Genomic DNA, 24,444 nt, shown 5'->3' with positions numbered 1-24,444 from the left:
TCAGCACTGCGCATGGGCCAGCTCCACACAGGTCAAGGAGGCCCGGGGTTTGAACCAAGGACCTCCCATGTGGTAGGCAGACGCCCTATCCACTGGGTCAAGTCCGCTTCCCCAGGTCATTTAAAACTTCAAAAAGTTGTACACCAAGGTGCTTTGAGATCATCTCTGACACCCAGTTGACCCTCCCAGAATTCTAGAAGGAGCATTTCAATATCCTGCACTGCCTTAACCTTATTGATAAGGCCTGGAATGAAGTCTCTTATAGGACAGTGAATTCCGCATCAAACAATTTGTGACCAGAAGCTGTGACCTCAGAGAGGTGTTGAAGGGTTGGAAGCTGACCCCAAGCCTGCAGGTACAGAGGGTACAGTTGTACAGGATATTGTCTCTTTGTGCCAATCCATGGGTCTGGAGGTGGATGCTGCTGATGTTGAGGAGTTAGTGGAGGAACATCGTGAAGAGCTCAGCACTGAGGAGCTACACAACTACAAAAGGAGCAGCAACAAGAGGTAGAAGAAGAGATTTCTTCAGATGAGGAGGAGATAATGGAGGATGTCCCTAGGTCCTTGATAAAAGAAATGTGGGAAGCGGATGTAGCTCAACAGATAGAGTGTCTGCCTAACATATAGGAGGTCCAAGGGTTTGATACCCAGGGCCTCCTGGCTCATGTGGTGAGCTGGCCTACATGCAGTGGTGCTGTGTGCAAGGATTTGCCGGCCCACGCAGGGATGCCCCCGCCTAAGGGTGTCCCCCCTGTGCACAGAGTGGCCCCTGTGCAAGGAGAGCCACCCCACATAAAACCACAGCCCACCCAGGAATGGTGCCACACACATGGAAACCTGATGCAGCAAGATGACGCCGCAAAAAGCGACACAGATCCCCAGTGCCGCCTGATGAGAATACAAGCAGACACAGAAGAATACACAGTGGAGGGACATAGAGAGCAGATGGTTTGTGTGTGTGTGTGAAATAAATCTTTATAAATAAATACAAAAATGTGTGCAAAATGCGCAGAACTTCAAAACTTTGTGGAGAAGTACCATCCAGAGAAAGCTCTCACGAGCAGAAATGTGAATTTATTGAATGACCAGTTTCACACTTTTGAGGAATTCTGAAAAGAAGACAGAAGCAGTCCTCATTGGATAAGTTTTTAGTGAAGATGACAAAGAGTGTGTGCCTATGGTGTAAGTTGAAAAAAGGCAGAAAAGAGAAAGAACACCTGAAGTGCAAGTGACCGATGTCCTATTGGAGGGAACTCTCCTTCCAGGCAACACTCCATGTAACCTCTCCTCCTCACCACTCTCCTCTCACTGTCCCATTGGGCCATGGACTCTTCTCTGTACAGGTAAAGCGAAGTTTTAATTTTATTTAATCTAAGTATTTGTTAATTTTTAGGTTTATTTCTCATGTAAAGCAAATGATATACAACCCTATCTTTTTACATTTCGCCTTAAAAATGTACTTTGTCTTTAGTTTGAGAATGCATTAAGTTTATTTACATTATTCCTTATGGGAAAAATTTGTTTGATACTTGTCATTTTTGGTACTCGTCGCACTTCCAGAACCAGTTAACAATGAGTACCGAGGTACCACTGTATTTAGTTCATAGTGCGATCATACAGTATTTGTCCTTTTGTGTCTGGCTTGCCTCACGCAACATTAATGGTCCTCCAGGTTCATGTGATGGTAATACATTTTTGAATATTCATTTAAAAATTTTCACTTTAAATCATAAACACACATGTGATATTTGGATTATTTCTTTTACAGAGAGAATTAGAGGATTGTTAGTCTTTTGAAAATGAAATTGCAGCAAATTTCAATAATTAAAAGGTTGAAATTAGTGGGAATGTAAAAGCAAAAGGAACATTAAACAATTTAAACCTGAAAGCATTGTTTCATTTTAAAATTTTTGGGCAATTTGAAATATCTACAGACAACCTCGTAGAGCAAATTTAAATTGTTTTTAATGGAGCACTGGCAGAGTTGAATTTCAGAATTTCATTTGGAGAGAGAAAGTATGTATCCGTAAGATACCCCAAGCAGGATACCAATTTTATTGAACTGGAATTCCTTTTTACCTTTCACACTCATGCTAATAAAAGACGTCTTTTTTTCAACTAGATATGAAGAAGCTGAAGTTCGGAAAAAGCTTGAAGAAAAAGATAGACAGGAAGAACAGCTGCAACACCAGAAAAGGCAGGAAGCAGGAAGAGAGGATGGTGGCACGTCAGCCAAGAGTTCTTCGGAGAAAGTATTGGATTCCAAAGACAAACAAAAGGTATTTGAAATTTATTGTGTGAGGTAAAAGTCTGGCTCTGTCTGTTATCTTATTTGCTTAAGAAGAGTTGGGCTACCACTGCAAAATTCTTTCTGACAATTAGAGTTAGAAATTGAATTAAATTTTCTGTCTTCAGTGGACTCCAAGCTTTTCTATGAGCTACACACAGAAATACATTCTGTGAATTAATTACTTGATTAGAGCAGTGCAAGGGGATTTGAATTATGAGTCAATGCATCTAAGTTTTGGTCCTGTGTCAAGTCTTGCTTAACCTCTCTGGGACTCCATTTCCTCATTTGCCAGACAAGGGTCCTAAAATAGATGATCTAAAGGTTTCATCTTATCTAATAAGTATAATTTACAATAGAAGAAAGATTTGATATACTGCTTCTTTGGTGCCAAATCCCAGTCTCATTCTCTTCCCTTTGCTTTTTCCTTCTTTTTCTGCCACTGTTTTCCCTTTCATTCTATCTCCCTCTCTTTTCATGTTTTTCAACAACTACTTGTAGTATTTTCAGCCACATCTTCTTGCCAAAAAGCCAGCAGTGTATTCAGTTTGTACCTGCCAGCTGTCACTGTATCCCCTTCCCTTTATTGCCTAAGAAACTCTAACTGAAATATAATTTTATCTGCACTTTTGAAGTCCATGGGAAGATTCCCACTTATTTTCTAGTTTTCAGCTATCATTTTATGTGATTCATTATCAGTTTCATTAAGAAATAGTGTTGAACTGCTTGTGACTTTGGATTGAGCACTATGTAAAAAAAAGCAAAGAAATATGATCTTTTAAGTCTAACAACTTATAATGTAAGGTAAATAATACTGCCTTAGGGATATTTTTATTTATAGGCCAAATAGCTGATATATAAAATACAATAAGGGAGGTGGATGTGGCTCAAGTGCTAAAAGGCCTCTGTCTACCATATGGGAAGACCTGGGTTTGATCCCTGGGGCCTCCTGGTGAAAAAGAAGAAAAGAAAGCATGCCTGTGCAGTGAGCCAGTACCTGTGTGGCGTGCCGAATGCTTGCGCAGTAAGCCAAGTACCCACGTGGCAAGCTGAGTGCCCGCATGGTGAGTCAGTCCCCGCACAAGCGAGTATCGCAGCAAGATGATGACACAACAAAAGAGAGACGAAGGGGAGAGTCAAGGTGAAGCACAGCAGAGACCAGGAACTGAGGTGGCACAATTGACAGGGACCTCTCTCCACATCAGAGGTCCCTAGGATTGAAACCCGGTGAATCCTAGAGGAGAAAATAAGAGAAGACAAAAAGAGAAATAGATAGAGAAGATCACACAGCAAATGGACACAGACAGCAAAAACAGCAGGAAGGGGAATGGGGAGGGGAAGAAAAAATAATGTTAAAAAAATACAATAAGACTTGAAAGCTACATGAAGGAGACTTTTTAATTCTTTTCACTTTGTTGTCTTTCCAACAACAGGGACAACTGCTTTTTAGTTACTCTTATTTAGCATTTTTATTTTGAAAATAGAATGCAGTGAACCTCTCAACCAGTTTCAGTAATCAACTAACATGTTACCATATTTTTCAACTGCCCCACTCCCCTTTTTTCTTTCAAAGTTATTTCAAAGCAAATTCCAGGTAACCTTTTATTTTACTCCTAAATAGTTCAATACACACCTCAAGAAAAAGGGCATTTTCTTTATAACCACAATATTATTTTCCCACCTCACAAAATTACAGTAATTACCCAGACTATATTTAGATTTCCCCAGTTGTCTCAAAATGTCTTTTTATAGTTGATTTTTTTGACTCAGGATCCAGACAAAGTCTGCTCATTGTCTTGTGGTTTGTTGTCTCTTAAGTCTCTAATTATTTCCATATGAGTTTCCTCTCGTTTTTCAAGTTATACTTTTGACTTTTTCATACTAGATCAGTTTTGTCAAATGAATTGTATTCTGAATTTGTCTGATTGCTTCCTCCTGGTGTCATTTAACTTATTTTTCTATCACCTATATTTTTTTGTTAAGCTGGAAGTTTGATCTGAAGGCTGAAATTGAGGACAATTTTGGTTTTGTTTTTTGTGTTTTTTTTTTTCATAAAAATGCCTCTTAGATGATACTGTGTACTTCATATTATATCATATTAGGAGGCACATAATGTATGTTTCTTTTCTTTTTTTACTTTTAGTGATCCTAAAATTATTTAATATAGATTCATGTGGGTCCTTATTTCCCATGTGTAAAATCACTTTCCATTATTATCTCGTGTTGTATTGGTTAGAAAATGTAAATGATAAATTATATAGGTGTTTGTTTTTTTAAAATAAATTTTATTCAAATATATTTACCAGCCATACTATATAGATACTTATTATTTTGCATTGCCAAATGTTCAGTTAATCATTAGTTAACTATGCAATGGAGGGTATTGGATGGAATAACCAGAATTTTTTGTTTTTTTAAAGATTTATTTTATTTATTCCCCCACCCCCTCAATGTTTGGAGCTGCTGTCTGCTCTCTGGTCCATTTGCTGTGTGCTCTCTTGTGTCTGCTCATCTCCTCTTTAGGAGACACTGGGAAGCTAACTTGGACTTCCCATGTGGGAGAGAGGCACTCAGTCACCAGAATAACCTCAGAAACCTGGTTTGTAGTGTCTTTCATTGTCTTTCCTCTTTTTGTCTCTTTGTTGCATCACCTTGTTAACGTCAGCTCGCCTTTACCAGGAGACCTGGAAACTGAACCCAGCACCTTCCATGTGGTAGTTGGAAGCCCAATCACTTGAGCTTCATCCACTTCCCAATAACCAGAATTTTAAATTTTTATTAGAAATGCTTTTTTACTTTCTAATTAAATTATTAAATTTCTGAAAACATTTAAAAATTCTGAAAACATTATATTTGGCCTTTAACTGAAGAAAATTTGAGGAAATGCCACATGATTCTGATATGTGACTAGTTATTTTAGCTATTGTCTAGTGCCAAAATACATCTATATTTTTCTAAAAATACCACTATTCTGCGTACCCCTTTTCCTAGGCTTTCCGTTTCAAGGGGGTATTCAAGTTGAAGTTTTTGTTTCTGTTAAAGTTGAAACTTTTTTTTTTCCTATCTTAGATGAATAGTGAAATAAGTGAAAAAAATGAGACCACAGAGAGAGGTAAGTACGTGCAGAAAGAGGGAGCTGGGAGCTCTTTTAGGTTATTATTGAGATCTTTTAAACAGAATAAGCTTCAGATTTTACACAGTACAGTTCTTAATATTGTCTTTTAAGCTTTGTCATTTTTCCTAGCCTATATAGTTATATTGAAATTATATTGATATATTCTCTATTTGTGTATCATGGGAAATATTTTATGAATAATTTTAACCTAGCTGACATACAATATTGTAATATGCAATTGAAAACCTCAAAACCACTTTGTACTTGTCATTGTTTTCTTCTCAAGATGCAGTTTAGCATAATAGTTGGTCTGCTTGGGTCTGAATTACTGGTTCCTTCTCTGAGTTTCCATGTCATCTAGAGCAAGTTTCCCTGCCTTGTTTTCCCCATCTGTAAAATAGAGATAATAATAGTACCTCCTTTATAGGGTTATTGTGAGGGTTGAAACACTTACAATGTAATAGTAGATTTTATTTAAGTATTAGCTATTTTTATTTATGACTCTAGGTTGTCCCCCTCAAAAAAATCTAAACCAGAAATTTGGGTGTGATTTATCAGTGAGAAGTGTTGGGGTTCTAATCACAGATATGTGGCCTAAACAGCAAAACTTAGGTAGTAGCTTTTGCCTGTTAGAAAAGATTTTACTCTCTTAAGAAAATTATAGCTTAAATATAATTGTAAGTAAACCCTAAAATAAATTCTCTATTTAAAATACTGTCATATAACTACTTAAAAAATGAACTATAGGTATGGTAAGGTACCTTTCTGAATCTGTTATCACTTCATTCTAAGATTGGTTTTTTTAAAAATTTTAATGAGTTTTATTGAAGTATATTCATAAACAACATCTAAGATTAGTTTTAAGCTATATGTTCCTTTGTATCTCATCCTGCTTGGATGTTACCCTTCTCAGTGATTTGTTCTCAATTTGTTTAGTTTGTTTTGTTGTCAAAAAGATCTTGGTTGGGGATAGCAGATATAGCTTAGTGGTTGAGCGCCTCCTTCCTATGTACAAGGTCCTGGGTTCAATCCCCAGTAGCTCCTTTAAAAAAATTCTTGGTGGTTAGAGAGGGAAGTAGGGCTGTTACTAGCAGTTCTGGGACTTTTAGTTTAGGAGTTACTGTGACTTCCTCTCCCAGCTCACTGCTGATGCAATTCTTTACATATTCAAGCTCTCTTATTAGTGCTTTTTATCTTATTGTTGAGTTGGTGAAAGCTGAAAGAGAAAAAAGTAAATAAATATCTTATAAACTTTTCTTAGTTTATAAGTTTGTTAGTCTTCTTATACAACTAAGATAGTCTTTTTTTCCTTTCTACCTGGGAGCTAACTAAAGAAGCATCATTTAGAACAGGAATCCACAGACTTTTTTAAAAAGTACTAGATAGTTAATAGTTTAAGTTCAGGGGCCCTGTGGGCTCTGTTGCACCTATTCAGCTTTGCTCCTGTAGCTTGAAAGCAACCATGGACACTCTATAAACAAATGAGCATGGCTGTGTTCCAGTAAAAACAGGTGGCCATAGTTTGCCAACCCCTGATGTCTAGCACAAACAACAGTTTTGGCTTGTTGGTCTAGGAATACATGTAAGTCAAAGTTTTTCCAATAGATCCCATAAAACCCCATCAGTTTTTCTGAAAGAGTTTAGAACCTTGAGGGAACTTTTGAGCCATAGATGTTTTTCTGGCTAACATTTTTCTAATGGCTTATTCTTTTAAATTGGAATAAGAATATTTTCATAAGATGTACTTATTGATTCTTTTATTTTATACCATTAACAGAGCCAACACCAGATGTTGTCTCAGTAGCAAGTTTTGATATATGAATCCTTACAGAGTATTGAACTGGTTTCTTGATAAACGTCCAAAACTTACAGTTAAATTATAGTTAATGTTAGTTAAAAAGGCAATAAATGGCATGGTGGAGTAGCAGTATTTGATAACCAGTACACTTGGCACTTCTAGGAAAAACTGTATTTGTCCTGTGTTTAGTGATAGGATATACACAGAACTGGGTGTTTCTTGTCACTTACAACTCTCTCTCTCTCAATTCCAAGGAGCAATCACAGCAAATGAACTGTTTACAATGATGATGGATAAAAACATCAGCTTGATTATAATGGATGCTCGAAGAATACAGGATTATCAAGATTCCCGTATTTCAAATTCTCTCAGTGTTCCTGAAGAAGCCATCAGTCCAGGGTGTGTCATTATATATTTAGATTAAATGGAAAACTGTTGACAATAATATATATTACCACTTAACATCCAGGCTAAATGTGATAAAGTAGTCTCTTCTTTTCATGTTGCCTTTCATTCTTTGTTAATGAATGGCACACCTCACCCTTTCTGAATGGTAGTGTAGGGGACATTCCATTTTAGCCATTTTATCCTACCTGTGGCATTTGGAGTTGTCTTAGAAGAGAAGCAAAGCTACCTTTGTGTGACTTCTCTCCTCAGGAATTCGTTGACTTGATTTCTCCTATATTCTCTCCTTGTGAACTTTTGAAGCATGTGCACCAAATTGACCAAAATTGTGAACCAATTAGGTTTTATATCTTGAAATTACCCATACTAAAATTTATGGCTAAAAAAAAGCCTACACTTTTTTTTACAAATTTTTTTTAAAGCAGTATAGCTAAGTGTTTAAGAAGACAGGCTCTGAAGCCAGACTGTATTCTGATCATAACTCTATCACGTGTAGATTAGTCATAATCTATGGTCCATTCTAAGGACATAAGCAACATTAAAAAATATATTTTTTAGAAATTAAGTACTAAAACACAGTTCTTGGCACATTCAAACGCTTGATAAATGTTTGTCTAGAACAATAGAGTGCTCTGTAAATATGCTTTTTGAAAATGTGCAAAGAATCCTTAGTCTAAGCAAGTATATATTAATATATTCCTAGGATTTCAAAATACAAGAAAATTGTAATTAGTTATGGGTGGTCTAATCTGGACTAACAGAAAGCTGAGAGGTTTTTATTGAATTTAGCTCAGTGTTTCCCAAAATGTGAGATTTGGACTGTTGTAGAACTCAAGATGATTTTAGGGTGACATGTAACATGCATTACATAGCAAGAAAATTATTCCCCTTTAATTTGTTTCAGTCCTTCTGAGTTGTTAAAGAGAATGTAAATTTAGTGTTAATATAGCTTTTTAATATTTGCTAATTCCCTTTTTTACAGAGGTAAGACCTCAGAGTTTTCTGTAGGCAACAGTATCTTTAGTTAGCTTGTGTTGATTAGTATAGCTTTATTGTATATTTGTTTTTTAATTTTAATACAATATAGTATACATACAAAAACACTCCTGTCATAAATTGAAGCTAGCAGTTCATTAACTAGCACATGGGCTAAGAAACAGAACATTAGCATAACTCCAGAAGCCCTGAACCTGTATCCCCATACACCCACCCAAGAAATCCACCAGATTCTAACAGAATAGATATATTTTGTCTGTTTTTGTATTTTATAAATGGACTCTTACAATATGTAGTCTTTTATGTCTTGCTTCTTTTACTCAACCTATGTTTGTAAGTCATCCTTATTATCATGCAGTTGCAGTTTATTCATTCTCGTTACTACAGCACAATTTTTTATTTTACTTCTGTTGCTTTTCTATCTTATTTAGTTTCTACCTTTTTGGTTGCATATTTTTTTCTATGTAGGGATATAATGTTTCTTCTTAAAATACATTCATTTAAGTAAAAGATCACTTTCAACAAATATTAAATAATAGAACATATAGAACAGAGTTGCAACAAGCTGTGAAGTGAAACATGAATGATTGAAGTTTGAGAAATACTGGTTAATACTCTTGCTTTCCTAAGTGTTTTATGCATAATGCCAATCCAGAGATCAATAGCCCTAGGGCTAGAAATAGTTGTTAAGAATACCATATTTCATTTCTTCTCACTATTTGTTAACCAAGCATCCTTCTGTTCTCTACTGTGTCAAGAGAGAATATTACGAGACAATATTTTATATTATTTTTCCTCTTTTCACTTCGCTCTTCTATCCCCTTTCCCTCTTCTGCTTCTTCCTTTTTTTACTCCTGTCTTCCTTCTTTCTACTTCCTAGAAGATACAGTACTCAACGTTATTAGGTAGGAATGGAATGGAGGATGGTGGGGGTAGTCTTTAACTGTTTTTAGTTTTACTTATGGATAAAAGTTTCACCAGTACTGCCCAGCTGGCCTGTTTCATCAGTTAAATATTGAAGTGCCTACTATATACTATGTACTTCGCTAGGAATACCATGGAGTTCCTTACCTGGAGAAGCAAATCTGTATTATTCTTTTGTCTGATCATTACTGAGTGCTTACTATAGTTCTTAGTGCTATGGCTAAACCACTAAAGAGACAAAAATCTTTGCCATCATGGAGCTTACATTTTAAGGGAGAGGTGGGACAGACAATAGAAACTTAAAATGTATAGTGTGCCTGATGTTGATAAGTTATGGAGATGGGAGTGTCCAGTGTGTGTAGGTAGTTGGAGATGAGGAAATTGAGGTAATTGGATTTGGGGTTGGTGATGGCAGATTTTATGGACTGTACAGGCCATTGTAAGGACTTTGACTTTTAACTGAGCAAAAGAAGGAGAGAACAGCATGCTTCATTGTAGAGCTAATATTATTCAGTACAACTGATGATATAAGAGGCAGCCTAGCAGAGTGGCAAGGAGTATAGACATGAGCCAGGTTGCTTGACTTTGAATTCTTGCTCCACTTAACAGCTATAATGTTGGGGAGGTTACTTAACCTTCCCGCCTCAGTTTCCCCATCTGTAAAATGGGGAAAATAACAGTGTCTACCATACAGGATTGTTGTGAGGATTCAAATGAGATATTTGCAAAGCATTTAGAACAGTACCTGGCGCATAGTAAGTGCTCTATCTGTTTTTTAAGTGAACAAACATTTTGGCATTTGATTATTAACTATTTGTATAGGTAAAGGACAACTGGAATATAAATAATGTTACCAGATGATCTCCCATTTGAATGGTTTATATTTGGCTGAGAGAGGTGTTTAGATACCTTCCTCTGTTTCAGATTTTGTCCTTCTTTTGTAAAGGATTAGAACTGAGTCTACTTCTTTTATTCTCTAATAATTACTAAAATATATTCCAGTATTATGCAGTAATAAAGTGGTTAAACATTTTAGTATATTTAATATTTTAATATATAGTCTGGCTCTGGCCTTAGAAAGGAATTTGTTTTACAGTTTGCTTTAGTGTGATATAGACTGTAGAACAAAACTTATGTCTTACATTAGTACATTTGGACCGCTTGTCTTTTTTTGCCCCAATACAAATGTTAATACATTTCAGAACCACCGCTAGTTGGATTGAAGCAAATCTCCCAGATGATTCTAAAGACATATGGAAGAAGAGAGGGAATGTGGATTATGTGGTACTTCTTGACTGGTTTAGTTCTGCAAAAGATTTACAGCTTGGAACAACTCTACGAAGTCTGAAAGATGCACTTTTCAAGGTTAGCAAGTTTCCTTGTTAGTTTACTGTAATTGCAAGCCTTCTCTGTTTATTAGGAAGGCATGGTGACTAATTGTTTATCTTAATAACAAGAAGATTCATCATGCTTTGGTTGTACAGTGATTTTTTAAAATTCATATTTTAAAATTATTGTTTGAATAAAATTATTTTTCAATGTTTTGAGTCACCAAATAATAAAATTAATCTATTAATATATAAAACAGGTATTAGAATTTTGAGAAATATAAATTATCTGAAAAAAAGTTGATATTTTTTTGTTTTAAGAAGTAAATTTTAAAACATAAAGGCCAAGAAGCAGATGTGTCTCAAGCAGTTGGGCACCCACCTATCACAGTAAGAGACCCCACAAGCAGGAATGGAGGTGACTCAAGCCATTGGGTGTCTCCCTCCCAAATGTGAGGTCCCGGGTTCAGTTTGTGGTGCTTTTGGGGATAAAAAATAAAGACGAGCACACAACAGACAGACATAGAGAGCAGATAGTGAGTACAAACAACAAGAAATAAATAAAATCTTTTAAAAAACCCATAAAGGCAAAAGAAGTTACAAAGAAAAATAAGACCGATAAATCTGATTTCATAAAATAAAAACTTAAGTGTGAAAAAACAAGATTAGAAGGCAGAAGACAAACAGAAAAATATTTGCAACAAGTATGACAGTGGTTTAGGACACCTAAAAGTCAAAGAGCTTTTACAGATAAATAAAAAATACTTAAGATGAAAGAATATAATAAGCAGCAGGCATGGCAGACATGAAAAGAAGAGGAAGTGGACATAAAAAAAAAATGGTCAGCTTTGTTAGTGACCAGAAAACAAAAGCTATTTAAAAGAACAGCGACATGCATTTTCACTGATCACATTAAGAAAGGTTACAAAAATAATACTCAGTTTAATTTGTTAAATTATCAAACAGTGATAGCACTGAATGGTGGTGAGACTGTTGAGAATAGAACACACTTAGTTGCTAGGAGGATCACTTGATATGACATTGCCCTCAGGGCAATTTGGCATTATATTTTAAAAGCCTTAAAACAGTTCATGCTTTAAAATAGGAATTTAGGAATATACTCACGTATAGATTGATTATATGAAACTGCCAGTATTCAACTGGTTTTGACCTACAAAGGTAGCAGTTTCATAAAGTTCGCCATAAGATAAATGTAAATTTAGTGCATGATAAAGTTGATATAACAAAATCAGTGAGGAGAAGATGGATTGAAATAAATGTTTTGAGGACAGCTAGCTAGCGAATAAGTTAAAGTGGACCCCCACTTTATTCCTTAGAACAAAATAAATTCCAAATGGATCAAAGACATAAATACATAGATTGAAACATTGAAATACCAGAAGAAAACATTGGTAATACATTTGACTGTGTAAAAAACACCATGAAGTAAAAAATCAACCAGGAAAGGTTGTTTTTCCTAATAATCAGAGAACATTTACTCTTCATTAAGAAAATAGCAAACAATTCTATAGAAAAATGGGGAAAGGATGAGCTTACTTAAGTCATAGAAGAATATAAAAGTAAACATGAAAACATGATCAACTCCACTAATAAAGAAATGCTGATTAAAACAAGGTATCACTTTTTGTCCACCAGTATGGTAAAAATTATAAAGCTTTGTAAGGGACATTCTCATACATTTTTGGTAAATTCATAAATTGGTTTAGATCCTTTGAAGGGCAATTTGACAGCATCTACCAAAGTTTTAATTATAGACAACCCTTAAATCAGCAGTTCTCCTTGGACTTTATCCTACAGAAATACCAATTTTTTTCCCCCAGAAAGATCATTGCAAAGATTGGCAGTACAGGGGAGCGCATGTACCTTGAGCAGTTGAGCACCTCCTTCCCCCATGGGAGGTCCCGGATTTGATTCCTGGTGCTTCCTAAAAATTAAAACACAAACAAGCAGCAAACAAATGAAAAAACCACCTCAGGGGAGCCAACGTGGCTCAGTGCCTGAACATTGGCTTCCTGCAAAAAAGGTCCCAGGTTCAATCCCCAGCCCTGGTACCTGAAAAAAAAAAAGATTGGCAGTATATATCAAAAACCATAAAACGTCCCAGTGCCTTAATTATTCCACCTTTGGGAATTTACCCTAAAGGCATTATTTGGGTGTATGCATGTATAAGAAGCCTTCAGTATTTTTATCTCAGCATTATTTATAATTAAATGGGAACAAAAAACCCTGAATGTACAAATGACTGGCTAGATTTTAGTGTGTATAAGAGAGATTATTATCTAGTTTTCACAAATGATGATATAGATCTTTATTAATAAAATATGTTAAGAAAAGCAGCATTATAAAGATTTCATTGTTTTGTAAAAATAAAATAAGAAGTATATATTTACTTAGAAAAAGATCTATGAATATATTCCAGAATGATAGTGGTTTCTCTTGTGGTGAAGTTATAGGTAATTTTAATATTTACTTATTTTCTAATTTTTCTTTAAGACCATGGATTATTTGTATGTGTGTATGTATGTTTTAGGTTACCCTTATTTTATTGTAGAAAAATTAAACAGTATAGAAAAGCACAATAAAATACTTATATTTTTCAAATCACATGCCATCTTAGAGAAAGTATAATTAACAGTTCAGTATACAAAACCCAGATGTTTTTCTAATATATAACTATATCTTTAAATAAAATTGAGAACTTATTTGTGGACTTTTTAAAAAACTTGTTCTTTTCATATAGGTCATTTAATGCTGAATTGTGAATTTAATTCCCTTTTTTTTTTTCATTTAGTTAAGTAAAAGATCAATCTCATCTTCAAGGGAATAATTTTAAAATTCAGGCTTGTTGAGTTTTGGCTGTCAAGTGGCTGCTGCCTATATGTGTGTGTGTGGGCGGGGGGGAGATGTTTTCGGGTTTTTTTACTGCCATACTAAAAATACTATTTTTTTATTTTATAGTGGGAAAGTAAAACTGTCCTACGCAATGAGCCTTTGGTTTTAGAGGGAGGATATGAAAACTGGCTCCTTTGCTATCCCCAGTTCACAACCAATGCTAAAGTCACTCCACCCACACGAGGCAAGAATGAAGAGGTGTTTATCTCATGTATGTATGTGAATGTTTTGTTTAAAATTGCTTTGGTACAATATCCTTTAAAATAGGTTATTTATATTTTCAGAGTACTAGTCTTGGTTGTATGTGCATTTGTTCTTTTAGGTAGTAATTTGTTTTTAGGAACTAGAAATACAAGGTATTCACCAACTAGAAGTCTGTTGTGGTTGTTACTTCATTTAGTTTACATTTAATTATTACATATAACATGCATGAGATATGTGAGTTCTGCTTATGGGGTTTGCTAATATTTTAAAAATACTATTATTCTTTTGGGAATTTTAGTGGACTTTACTTATCCCTCACTGGAAGAATCAGTTCCTTCTAGACCTGCTATCCAGATACAGCCTTCTCCTATAGAGGTGGATGAAAATATAGAATTGATAAATGATCAAGAGGAGCATAGGGGACCACTTAATATATCAACCGATTTAGAACCACTTGCTGCTTCTAAATCTGATGTTTCACCTATAATTCAGCCAGTGCCTGTTGTAAAGAATGTTCCAATGGTATGTTTTTTATTTTCTTTTAACTTTGTTGTCTCTAGTTTTTGATATTATATTAAATTTATAGTATAGAAATAAATTTTCCTTAGAAAGAAAAGTACCAATGAGAACAATCTATAAATCTTGTGGTAAGTTTTTTGGTGTAATAATTTTTCATTACAATTATGTCCTGTTGCTACAGCTAATATTAGAATAGATAATTCATAGGGTCTCACATCTAGCTGGAGGTCCTTTTACTTTGGGCAGTACCTCTAAAAAATTGTGTTATCACAGTGAACATGAACCACCCTTTCAGGTTTTTTTGTGTTCTGATTTGACCCATAGTATTTTCTCAAATAGTTTGGCTTACATACAATAGATACATATTGTCTAACTTTTGGTTTTAAAACAAAACTTTAGTTCCATTCCCTTAGCATTAACCCGTAAATAACTGGCATGTTTTGTTAATAATCTTCTAAAGATTTTTATATAATGGAAAAGTTAAAATAAAAAATGGCAGCTGTTTTCTCTTCATTGCGTTTTATTAAAAAGATTTATTCTATTCCCCCTCACTCCATTGTTTGTACTTGCTGTCTGCTCTCTGTGTCTATTTCTTGTGTGCTTCTGTGTCTGCTTGTCTTGTTTTTTAGGAAGCACCGGGAATTGAACCCGGGACCTCCCATGTGGAGGTAGGCACCCAATCACTTGAGCTACTGCCACTCTCTGCTTGTTGTGTCTCTCATTGTGTCATTTAATTGCATCATCTTATTGCACCAGGTCCCTGTCTTGTTCATCTTCTTTAGGAGGCACTGGGAACTGAGCCCGGGACTTCCCATGTGGTAGGCAGACGCCTAACTGCTTGAGCCATATCTAGTTCCCTCTTCATTGCATTTTACATAAAGGAAGGCTAAATTTAATTCTCTCCTATGCATTTCCCATGAAGATTTTTAGCATTCATTAAAATTTTTTTTTTTCAAATACAGAGAGTAGACAACTGAGGAGGGAGAAAGGGGAGAGAAATAAAATTTTTTAAAAAAGTTATTACTGGCAGTTGTTTTCTTAAGTTCTCATTCTTTTGTTTTAAATTTATTTCTCCCCTCTTCCCTCCCCACCCCCCGCCCCAGTTGTCTGCTCTCTGTGTCCGTTCACTGGGTGTTCTTCTGTGTCTGCTTCTATTCTTGTCAGCAGCACCAGGAATCTGTGTCTCTTTTTGTTGCGTCATCTTGCTGCGTGAGCTCTGTGTGTGTAGGGTGCCACTCCTGGCCAGGCTGAACTTTCTTTCGCACTTGGGTGGCTCTCCTTACGGGGCACGCTCCTTGTGCGTGGGGCTCCCCTACATGGGGGACAGCTCTGCGTGGCAGGGCACTCCTTGCGTGCATCAGCATTGCGCATGGGCTAGCTCCACACGGGTCAGGAAGCCCTGGGTTTGAACCATGGACCTCCTATGTGGTAGGTGGACACTCTATCCATTGAGCCAAGTTGCTTCCCAAGTTCTCATTCTTGTTTCAGTAAACTTACAATTTCAAAAATGATGTTAAGGTCTCTTCTAACAGTAGTGCAGAGTTAAATTGAGGCAAAAAACATTTAACTCATATTTCAGGCATTTACCTAATTTATTGCTCAACTTGAAGGATAACAATTAGTATCTCATATTTTATGCAAGTTGCCATGGAATATTTCATTTGTTCCCTCAGTAGCGTATTTATTGACCATGTATTGGGCATAGTTTCTGCCGTCCTGGAACTTAGGCGGGAAGGCAGATTTTTAAATTATTATTTGAGCAGAATCTCAATAAGGACTACAAGGGAAAAGAATAGCATATTATTAGAACATATATCAGGGCCAATTGGTTGGTTTTTGAAGGAATTTTTTTTCTGAGGGGAAAAAGGAGAATGGCATCTTTGAAGAATTTTCTTTAAAAGACAAGTATGGTAGGTTTAATAATAATACGAGTTCAGACTGGAGAGGTAGGCAGAGGTGAGATGACACACAGGGCCGTCCATGCCATGGTAAAGATTTTAGTTATAATCTAAGTGTAGTGAGTATTAGCTATTTAATATGGGCTTTTAAGCAGGGGAGGAACAAGGGCAGATTTGTGGTTTAAAATGATTACTCTAGTTACAATGTGGAGAAATAGATTAGAAGGGGGGTAAAAGAAGATATGCGGTAATCAGAAGCTATGTTGTAGTCTTGGTGAGGGAGAATGTTGACATGGACTTGGCTTGTGGTAAGACATGGAGGGGGGAAGTGGATTTGGCGCAACTGATAGAGCATTTGCCTACCATATAGGAGGTCCAGGATTCAAGCCCAGGACCTCCTGACCTGTGTGGTGAGCTGGCCCATGCACAGTGCTGATACATGCAGGGAGTGCTGTGCCACGCAGGGGTGTCCCCATGTAGGGGAGCCCTACGCATAAGGATCATGCCCCACAAGGAGAGCTACCCAGCGTGAAGAAAGCGCAGCCTGCCCAGGAGTGACGCCACACACAAGGAGAGCTGACACAACAAGATGACGCAGCAAAAGGAGACACAGATTCCTGGTGCCACTGACAAGAATGTAAGTGGACACAGAAGAACACATAGCGAATGGACACAGAGAACAGACAGCAGGGGGTGGGGGGAAGGGGAGAGAAAGAAATAAACCTTTCAAAAAAAAAAGGCATGGAGGGACATACAGGAGGAAAATCACTACGCTGTAGAAGAGTGGGGGAGAACATTGAAGATGCTCAGGTTTCTGGTTTGAACAACTATGTAAATAGTTTTTACATCCATGAGATAAATAACAAAGGGGTAACTGTTGTGGGGAAAAGTCATGAATTCAGTTTTGTTCAATTTATTTATTTAAAGAAGTTGTAGGTTTACAGAAAAATCTTGCATAAAATACAGAGCTACCATATTCCACGCTATTATTAACACTTTGCATCAGTGTGTACATTTATTATAATTCATGAAAGGATTTTTTTAATTATAGTATTAGCTGTATAGCCCATTGTATGACAACATTTTTGAGGTACATGTGTGACACTCACATGGCAATTTTGAGTAGACAGTTGGATATGTGGAAATGAAACTCATGTCTAGGAATGCCCAAGTCTAGGTTTTTTATTTAAGAAGACATTCTTAACGCTTCCATATAATGGTAAATTGAAGGTGTTAGATCAAGAGGAACTAAGTGCCAGTGGTTTTTTTAACATCTCCCATTCAGGTTTTACTTTATGAGAAATCTTGACATGAACTAATGTACAAATATGTGTTCTGGTAGATATTACATGCGTGAGGTGATGGTTCTTTTATCACATTATGATTTCAAAAGCTGAGATTACATTGCTGAATTTTGACAAACGTGTTTGTGCTCTGTTTTTTTTTTTTTAATCCAGATTGATCGTACTAAAAAACCGGCAGTCAAATTGCCTGAAGATCATAGAATAAATTCTGAAAATACAGATCATGAGCAGCAGTCTCCTCAGGATGGAAAAGTTGTTCCTGATCGTTCCACAAAGCCAGTATTTGTCCAAGCAACTGCCAGGTTAACAGATGAAGAGAAGGCTCATATTCATGCAGAAACTGCTTTTCTAATGGAGAAAAACAAACAGGAAAAGGAACTTCGGGAAAGGCAACTAGAGGAACAGAAAGAGAAACTGAGAAGGGAAGAACAAGAACAAAAAGCCAGAAAGAAACAAGAAGCAGATGAAAATGAAATCTCAGAAAAACAACAAAAAGCAAAAGAAGAAATGGAGGAAAGAGAAAGTGAACAGGCTAAAAAAGAAGATAAAGAATCTTCAGCAAAGAGGGACAAAGAAACAACAGGAGTAAAAAGACAAAGTAAAAGTGAACATGAAACTACTGATGCCAAGAAATCTGTGGAAGATAGGGGGAAAAGGTGTCCAACACCAGAAGTGCAGAAGAGGTCAACAGGAGATGTGCCCCATGCATCTGTGACAGGAGAGTCAAGTTCAGGCAAGGTACGTTGAAACAAACAGTACAAATTGCCAACTATGTGAAATGAAATGTGTATAAAAGCATGGTAACACTAATGCCATTACTTAAACAGCAGTTTTCAAGGGTGATACATTTCTAGCGGTGATTTGTCCACATTTGTTCATGTTCTCTCCTTTTAGGCCACTGACAAACATTTATGTAATGATTGGGAATAGAATTGCTTTTTGTGTATGGAGGAGTTAGGTGCCAAATATATGTTTAGAATATGTCCAAATCAATATCTTTTTTTTTTTTTTCCTATCTGGTTGTGTCATCTTTTTGGTGCGTTGCTTTGCTGTGCCAGGGCCTGTGCCTCTCCATGTTGCACAGGTTGGGACACCTTTTTTCTTTCTTTTTTTTCTCTTTTCACCAGAAGGTCCTGGTAATAGAACCCTGGTCCTCCATATAGTAAACAGGAGCTCAATTGCTTGAGCCACAGCTGCTTCCCAAAGTCAATATCATCTTAACTGGCCCAGCATTTATCTTGGTGCATGATGAGTTTTTGTCAGGTCTTAATCATTTTATCTTATTTCACCTGTTCAAATAATATTGGCAATGGCCCAGTTAATGTTACTTTTTCCTGCCTCTGACCCAAAATTGATTCTTATAATTTTAGGGGGGTATTTTTGTATTGTTCTTTTTTTAATCTACTAATATCATGCTTTTAATTTTTTTTCCCTCCTTTATGCAGTTACAGTGTCTTTTCCTTTTGAACTCTGGAAAGTTTCCTATAACAACAGGAACAGTTATATATTTCTCAAGCAGCAGTTCAGACATATTACCAAAATTAATAATTCAGTAATGCTGCACTTATCCAAGGAACACTTATTTTGCAAACTCAACTTTCAAAATCTCAGCTCCCAGCAAAAAACTTTCTAAACACTCAAAATTGAGAACATGAAGCCCATTCACTAAAACTCATCTAGCTTTGTTCTTCAGAGACTGAACTTGTGTGCTCTTATTTAAGATACAATTTAAATATTCATTGATTATTATTATATGTCAACTATTTTTTCTACATTCTCTTATTCTTTTAATTTTTTATATTAATTTATTCCCACACCCCCCCCCCCAAGTTGTCTGCTCTCTGTGTCTACTTGCTGTGCGTTCCTTTGTGACTGCTTCTATCCTCATCAGCGGCACTGGGAATCTGTTTCTTTTTGTTGCATCATCTTGTGTGTCAGCTCTCCGTGTGTGCAGCGCCATTCTTGGGGAGGCTGCACTTTCTTTGCAGCTCTCCTTACGGGGGGCACTGCTTGCGTGTGGGGCTCCCCTATGCAGGGGACATTTTGATTTTTTTTTTCTTTTTTAGAGAAGTGGTGCATTTATAGAGCAATCATTCTTATCTTTTTTGAATTTGACGATAAAATGGAATAAAATTTTCAGAGACCTTTTGCACTTTCAGTCTAATGGATTTGTTTGAATTAGCTAGCAATGGATCTGTATTGGGGGAAAGTTAATGTTTTCTGTCACTTCTGAAATTTCAACAATTTTACAGCCTGTTAAAATTAAAGGACATCCAGAAAGTGGAATTCTAAAGACAGGAACTTTTAGAGAGAATACAGAGGATACTGAAAGAAATAAAGTAAGTAGTTCATTGGGGGACAGGGGGTGGGGACGGATTGGGAAATAAACATGTATTATAATCATGTGGTTATCTTTATCATATTGACGTCCTCTATCTTGAGCACTACTCTCTGAAGGGGATCTTTGCAAATATTTTGTCCCTATCTTTGGCTTGTCTTTTCATTTTCTTAATAGTGTCTTGATGACAGTTTCTGTTGAAATCCAACATTTTTTAAATAAGGTATTGTATCTAAGGAACTCTTTGCCTAACTCGAAGTCATAAAGCCATGTGTTCTAAAATTTTATAGTTTTATCTCTTATAATTAGGCCTATAAGTCATTGAGTTAATTTTTGTGTATGGTATGATTAAGGATCTTAATTCATATTTTTGCATGTGGGTACCCAAAATGTTCCATTTCTCTCTGACAGAATTTTTTCCCACCACATAGATTCTATTTATTACATGTTTGTGTTTAATTGAATGTGTGTGTGTATTTTTAGGAGGTACTGGGGAATGAACTCAGGACCTTGTACATGGGAAGCAAGCATTCAACCACACCCACTCCCATAAATGTAAAAATTTTAAGACACAGAGAATTTAAAGATAGAAATTGGGTGGTTTATTATCAGACTTTTTTGTGTCTGATATTAGTAACAAATACGGTGGAGTATCTTGTGTTGTTATTATTGGTGATAGTGCCTCTATATTGGTCTGTTTTATATAACTTCATAAATATTTTATGAAATGAATAAACACAGAAGATGATTTGATAGAGGGCAAGATAACTTCAGGTAGAAAATTTAGAATAGGTTGTAATGTGTATTTTATAGCCTTTCCTATTTAATCTTGGATCAAGTTTTCCTTTTCCCCATCACCGTCCCACCTAAGACCATCCATCTTTTTCTACCCCACCATCCACCATCATTATAAGCTTGTGCACACACTCTGTTCTCTTTGGTGTAACTTTGACAAAAACATATACAGATCTTCATCTTAACACCTGTTGTATAAAATATATATTAAAGGAAGTCAAGGCAAGATTTTTTGGCTCTTTCATACAAGTAGCTTAAGTTAGTGTGTGGCACAATTTAATTGAAAAGTAGGATTTTTAAAAAGCTGTTTTATTGAGATATATTCACATACCATACATTCTGTCCAAAGTTTACAGTGAGTGGCTTTTAATATAATCACAGTGTTGTGCATTTATCATCACAAAAAAATTTAGAAGAATTTTTCTTTTTGGAGCAATGAAATTGTTTTTTTGTTTGTGTGTTTTTAACTAGGCTCAACGAGAGCCTTTGACAAGAGCACGAAGTGAAGAAATGGGGAGGATTGTACCAGGACTGCCTTCAGGATGGGTCAAGGTAAAAGTAAAAATCAGCACAGAAATAAATAAGATGGTTATTGTGGTTCTCCCCTGCCCCAAATTATTTTTGTTTATGTATTCCTTAATTGAGACAATTCAGTTTCTTCATTATAGGGGACATAGCTCCTTTCCCTAATTACAGCATGGTTAGATTTCTCAATAACCAACCTGGCATGATTGCTAGAATATATGAGCATTTTGGCATTTGTTATTCAGAAATAACTTAATTTCTTAAAAATCTGTATTTCTTTGGAAGTTTAATCATAGAAGTACTTACTGCCATTATACTTAAATTATTTTTATGCAAAAGTAAATTCAGCAATGGAATAATTTTGAGTGATTTTCACTTTATCTAATGATCATTTCCTATTTTGACATGTTTCTTTAATTTTACTTTTCCATCCAAGTTTCTTGACCCAATCACTGGAACCTTTCGTTATTATCATTCACCCACCAACACTGTTCATATGTATCCACCGGAAATGGCTCCTTCATCTGCACCTCCTTCCACTCCTCCAACTCATAAAGTTAAGCCACAGATTCCTACTGAGCGGGATAGGGAACCTTCCAAACTGAAGCGCTCCTACTCCTCCCCAGACATAACCCAGGCTATTCAAGAGGAAGAGAAGAGGAAGCCAACTGTAACTCCAACAGTCAATCGGGAAAACAAGTAAGTTTATCCTTACTTGAACTAGAATAAGCTATATTTTAGAACTTCAGTTCCAATTATATTAGCATATTAATGTCAGGCAATCAGAAATTTCTGTGGATGGCTCTCCAATCTTTGTTACTAGAAAAAATAGAGAAATAAGAAAAAATAAGAGAAAAAAAGAGAAAACGTGCTTGGATTTTCTCTAAAGTACTTACTTAAAAACCAGAGAGGATTATCATAAGTATTAATATAGCTATAAAAGTATATGCATTGTTGTATTTTGAGGAAGCATGCCACAGACTACATAGAAGTTTTTCATGGACTTCCTATAGTCTCTCAGTCTCCCTTGGAGGACCATGATTTGCTGCATTATTGAGTTTGCTTTGTTACAGTGCTCATATTCCCAGCTTTTGTCCCCCAAGCTGTGGGAGCAAAGTTACCATATGTATTAAAATAACAAACATTGTAGTGCATCAGCCTTAATTTTTGTTCTGTTCCTTTATTCATCATTGTATTTCTGATGTTCTGTTTTTACAAGTAATAATCAATAGGTTCGTTTAAGTTTTTCCAAACAGTATTTCATTTAGATGTATTCCAGTTTCATTCCTTCACCCCCTACCCCTTCCTACTCCCCACCCCCAACCCTTTTTTAATCCTTTAATGCCCTGGCTTAAAAGAATTATGAGATCATTTTCAAGTCTGTCATTTGTAATATTTACTTGAGGGTGGGGAAAGGCGATAGATGGGAGCAAAAATAATTGGGTTTGTTTTTCCATTTATAATACTGTATCAGTCAGCCAGAGGGGTGCTGATGCAAAGTACCAGAACTCTGTTGGCTTTTATCAAGGGTATTTATTTGGGGTAGAGGCTTACAGTTACCAGGCCCTAAAGAGTCCAACTCAAGGTTGGATCATAAAAGGTACTTTCTCACCCAAAGTCTTTTGCCACATGTTGACGCAAGATGACAGGTGATGTCTGCAAGGGTTCAGCCTTCCTCCTTCCTCTTAAGGTTCTGTGGTCCCAGCTTCTTCCTATCTCAGCTATAGACTGGCATAAGACTTCTCTCTCTTCGCCAGGGCTCGTTTCTTTCTGGGCTCATCTGCTCTGTTACCTTTACAAGGTCAGCTGTAGGTTATCAGGATCATCTCTCTTCCCAGGCTGTGTCTGTGGAGTCTCTCTCTCCTTACATTTCTGCTTCTGTGTGTCTGCTTCCGTGTGAGAATCTGTTTTATCAGCCCAAGGGGGGCTGTGACTCATCGCAGAGTTGCGCTCTAATGACATGGATGAATCAAAGCCCTAATCTTAATTTAATCAGACATCTCAGCTGAATCTAATGCAGTCAAAGGGTATCACACCCAGAGAAACAGACCAGTTTAAAAACATAATCAAATATCTTTTTTGGAATTAATAAATAGCAAACTGCTTCAAATATACACACTCTTAATTGGTAAGGAATTCCAACTAAGCTTTTTGGTACTTTTGATTACACATCCCAAGAAAGTATTTGGTATTTTTTCCTCCTGAGAACTTACCCTAACAAGTATGAAACTTAATTTTTTGGAGGAGCTTTTTAAAAATTCTGTAAATATAGTTATAGATTTAGGACTTGTTATACAAACTAGTGAGATTTTTTTAAAGATTTTTTTAATTTCTCTCCTCTTCTGCCCTCCCCCCCCCAGTTGTCTTCTCTCTGTGTCCACTCACTGTGTGTCCTTCTGTGACCCCCTCTACCCTTATCAGTGGCACCAGGAATCTATGTTTCTTTTTGTTGCATCATCTTGTGTCAGCTCTCTGTGTGCGCAGCACCATTCTTGGGCAGGCTTCACTTTCTTTCACTGGGCGGCTCTCCTTACAGGGCACACTCCTTGTGCGTGGGGCTCCCCTATGCAGGGGACACCCCTGCGTGGCACAGCACTCCTTGGCGTGCATCAGCACTGCTCGTGGGCCAGCTCCACACTGGTCAAGAAGGCCCAGGGTTTGAACAGCTGACCTCCGGTGTGGTAGGCAGAAGCCCTATTCATTGGGCCAAGTCCACTTCCCAACTAGTGAGATTTAATTCCTTCTTGAATCATCATTATTAAAAACTTTAATTTGGCAGTCTATTAAAGATTATCTCATTGGCAGTTATATTTTGATATGTATTAAGAGAAGGTACACATGAGTGCATGTACCTAAGCAAATGTAAAGAAAAGCTGATTGAAATATAGTTTAGTGTATTCTCAGTAGTCCTTTTTAGGTGTGGAGAAATGCTAGGGATAAAAAATAAAAGGAAAAAATTCTACCAGTTAATATTTTCCTTAATCCTATAGCAGTTCTAGAAGTTCCACATATAAATCAAATACATTAAGTATCATAAATGTAAGACGCATTTTCTAGTCCAGTGCTGTCTAATAGATCTTTCTGTAATGATGG

The 24,444-nt window shown here is 36.3% G+C and overlaps 1 protein-coding gene across 4 annotated transcripts in view; it reads left to right on the top strand.

Annotated features, from left to right (window-relative positions):
- The window catches only part of USP8 (ubiquitin specific peptidase 8), an 87,730-nt gene that overhangs the window by 56,076 nt on the left and 7,210 nt on the right, over window positions 1–24,444 (top strand). For all 4 annotated transcript variants that reach the window (XM_004471548.4, XM_058294202.1, XM_012530235.4 and 1 more), the window contains 10 exons: window positions 2,125–2,281; window positions 5,359–5,401; window positions 7,457–7,601; window positions 10,730–10,892; window positions 13,835–13,979; window positions 14,271–14,494; window positions 17,847–18,431; window positions 19,946–20,032; window positions 21,298–21,378; window positions 21,788–22,050. In XM_004471548.4, coding sequence (XP_004471605.2) covers window positions 2,125–2,281; window positions 5,359–5,401; window positions 7,457–7,601; window positions 10,730–10,892; window positions 13,835–13,979; window positions 14,271–14,494; window positions 17,847–18,431; window positions 19,946–20,032; window positions 21,298–21,378; window positions 21,788–22,050 — 1,893 coding nt within the window. The remainder of the gene's footprint in view (window positions 1–2,124; window positions 2,282–5,358; window positions 5,402–7,456; window positions 7,602–10,729; window positions 10,893–13,834; window positions 13,980–14,270; window positions 14,495–17,846; window positions 18,432–19,945; window positions 20,033–21,297; window positions 21,379–21,787; window positions 22,051–24,444) is intronic.

This window comes from Dasypus novemcinctus, chromosome 3 (genome assembly GCF_030445035.2).
Source record: "Dasypus novemcinctus isolate mDasNov1 chromosome 3, mDasNov1.1.hap2, whole genome shotgun sequence".
NCBI classification, from domain to species: domain Eukaryota; kingdom Metazoa; phylum Chordata; class Mammalia; order Cingulata; family Dasypodidae; genus Dasypus; species Dasypus novemcinctus.
The sequence above is the reverse complement of the archived record's forward strand: the minus strand, read 5'-3'. Positions and strand labels throughout refer to the sequence as shown.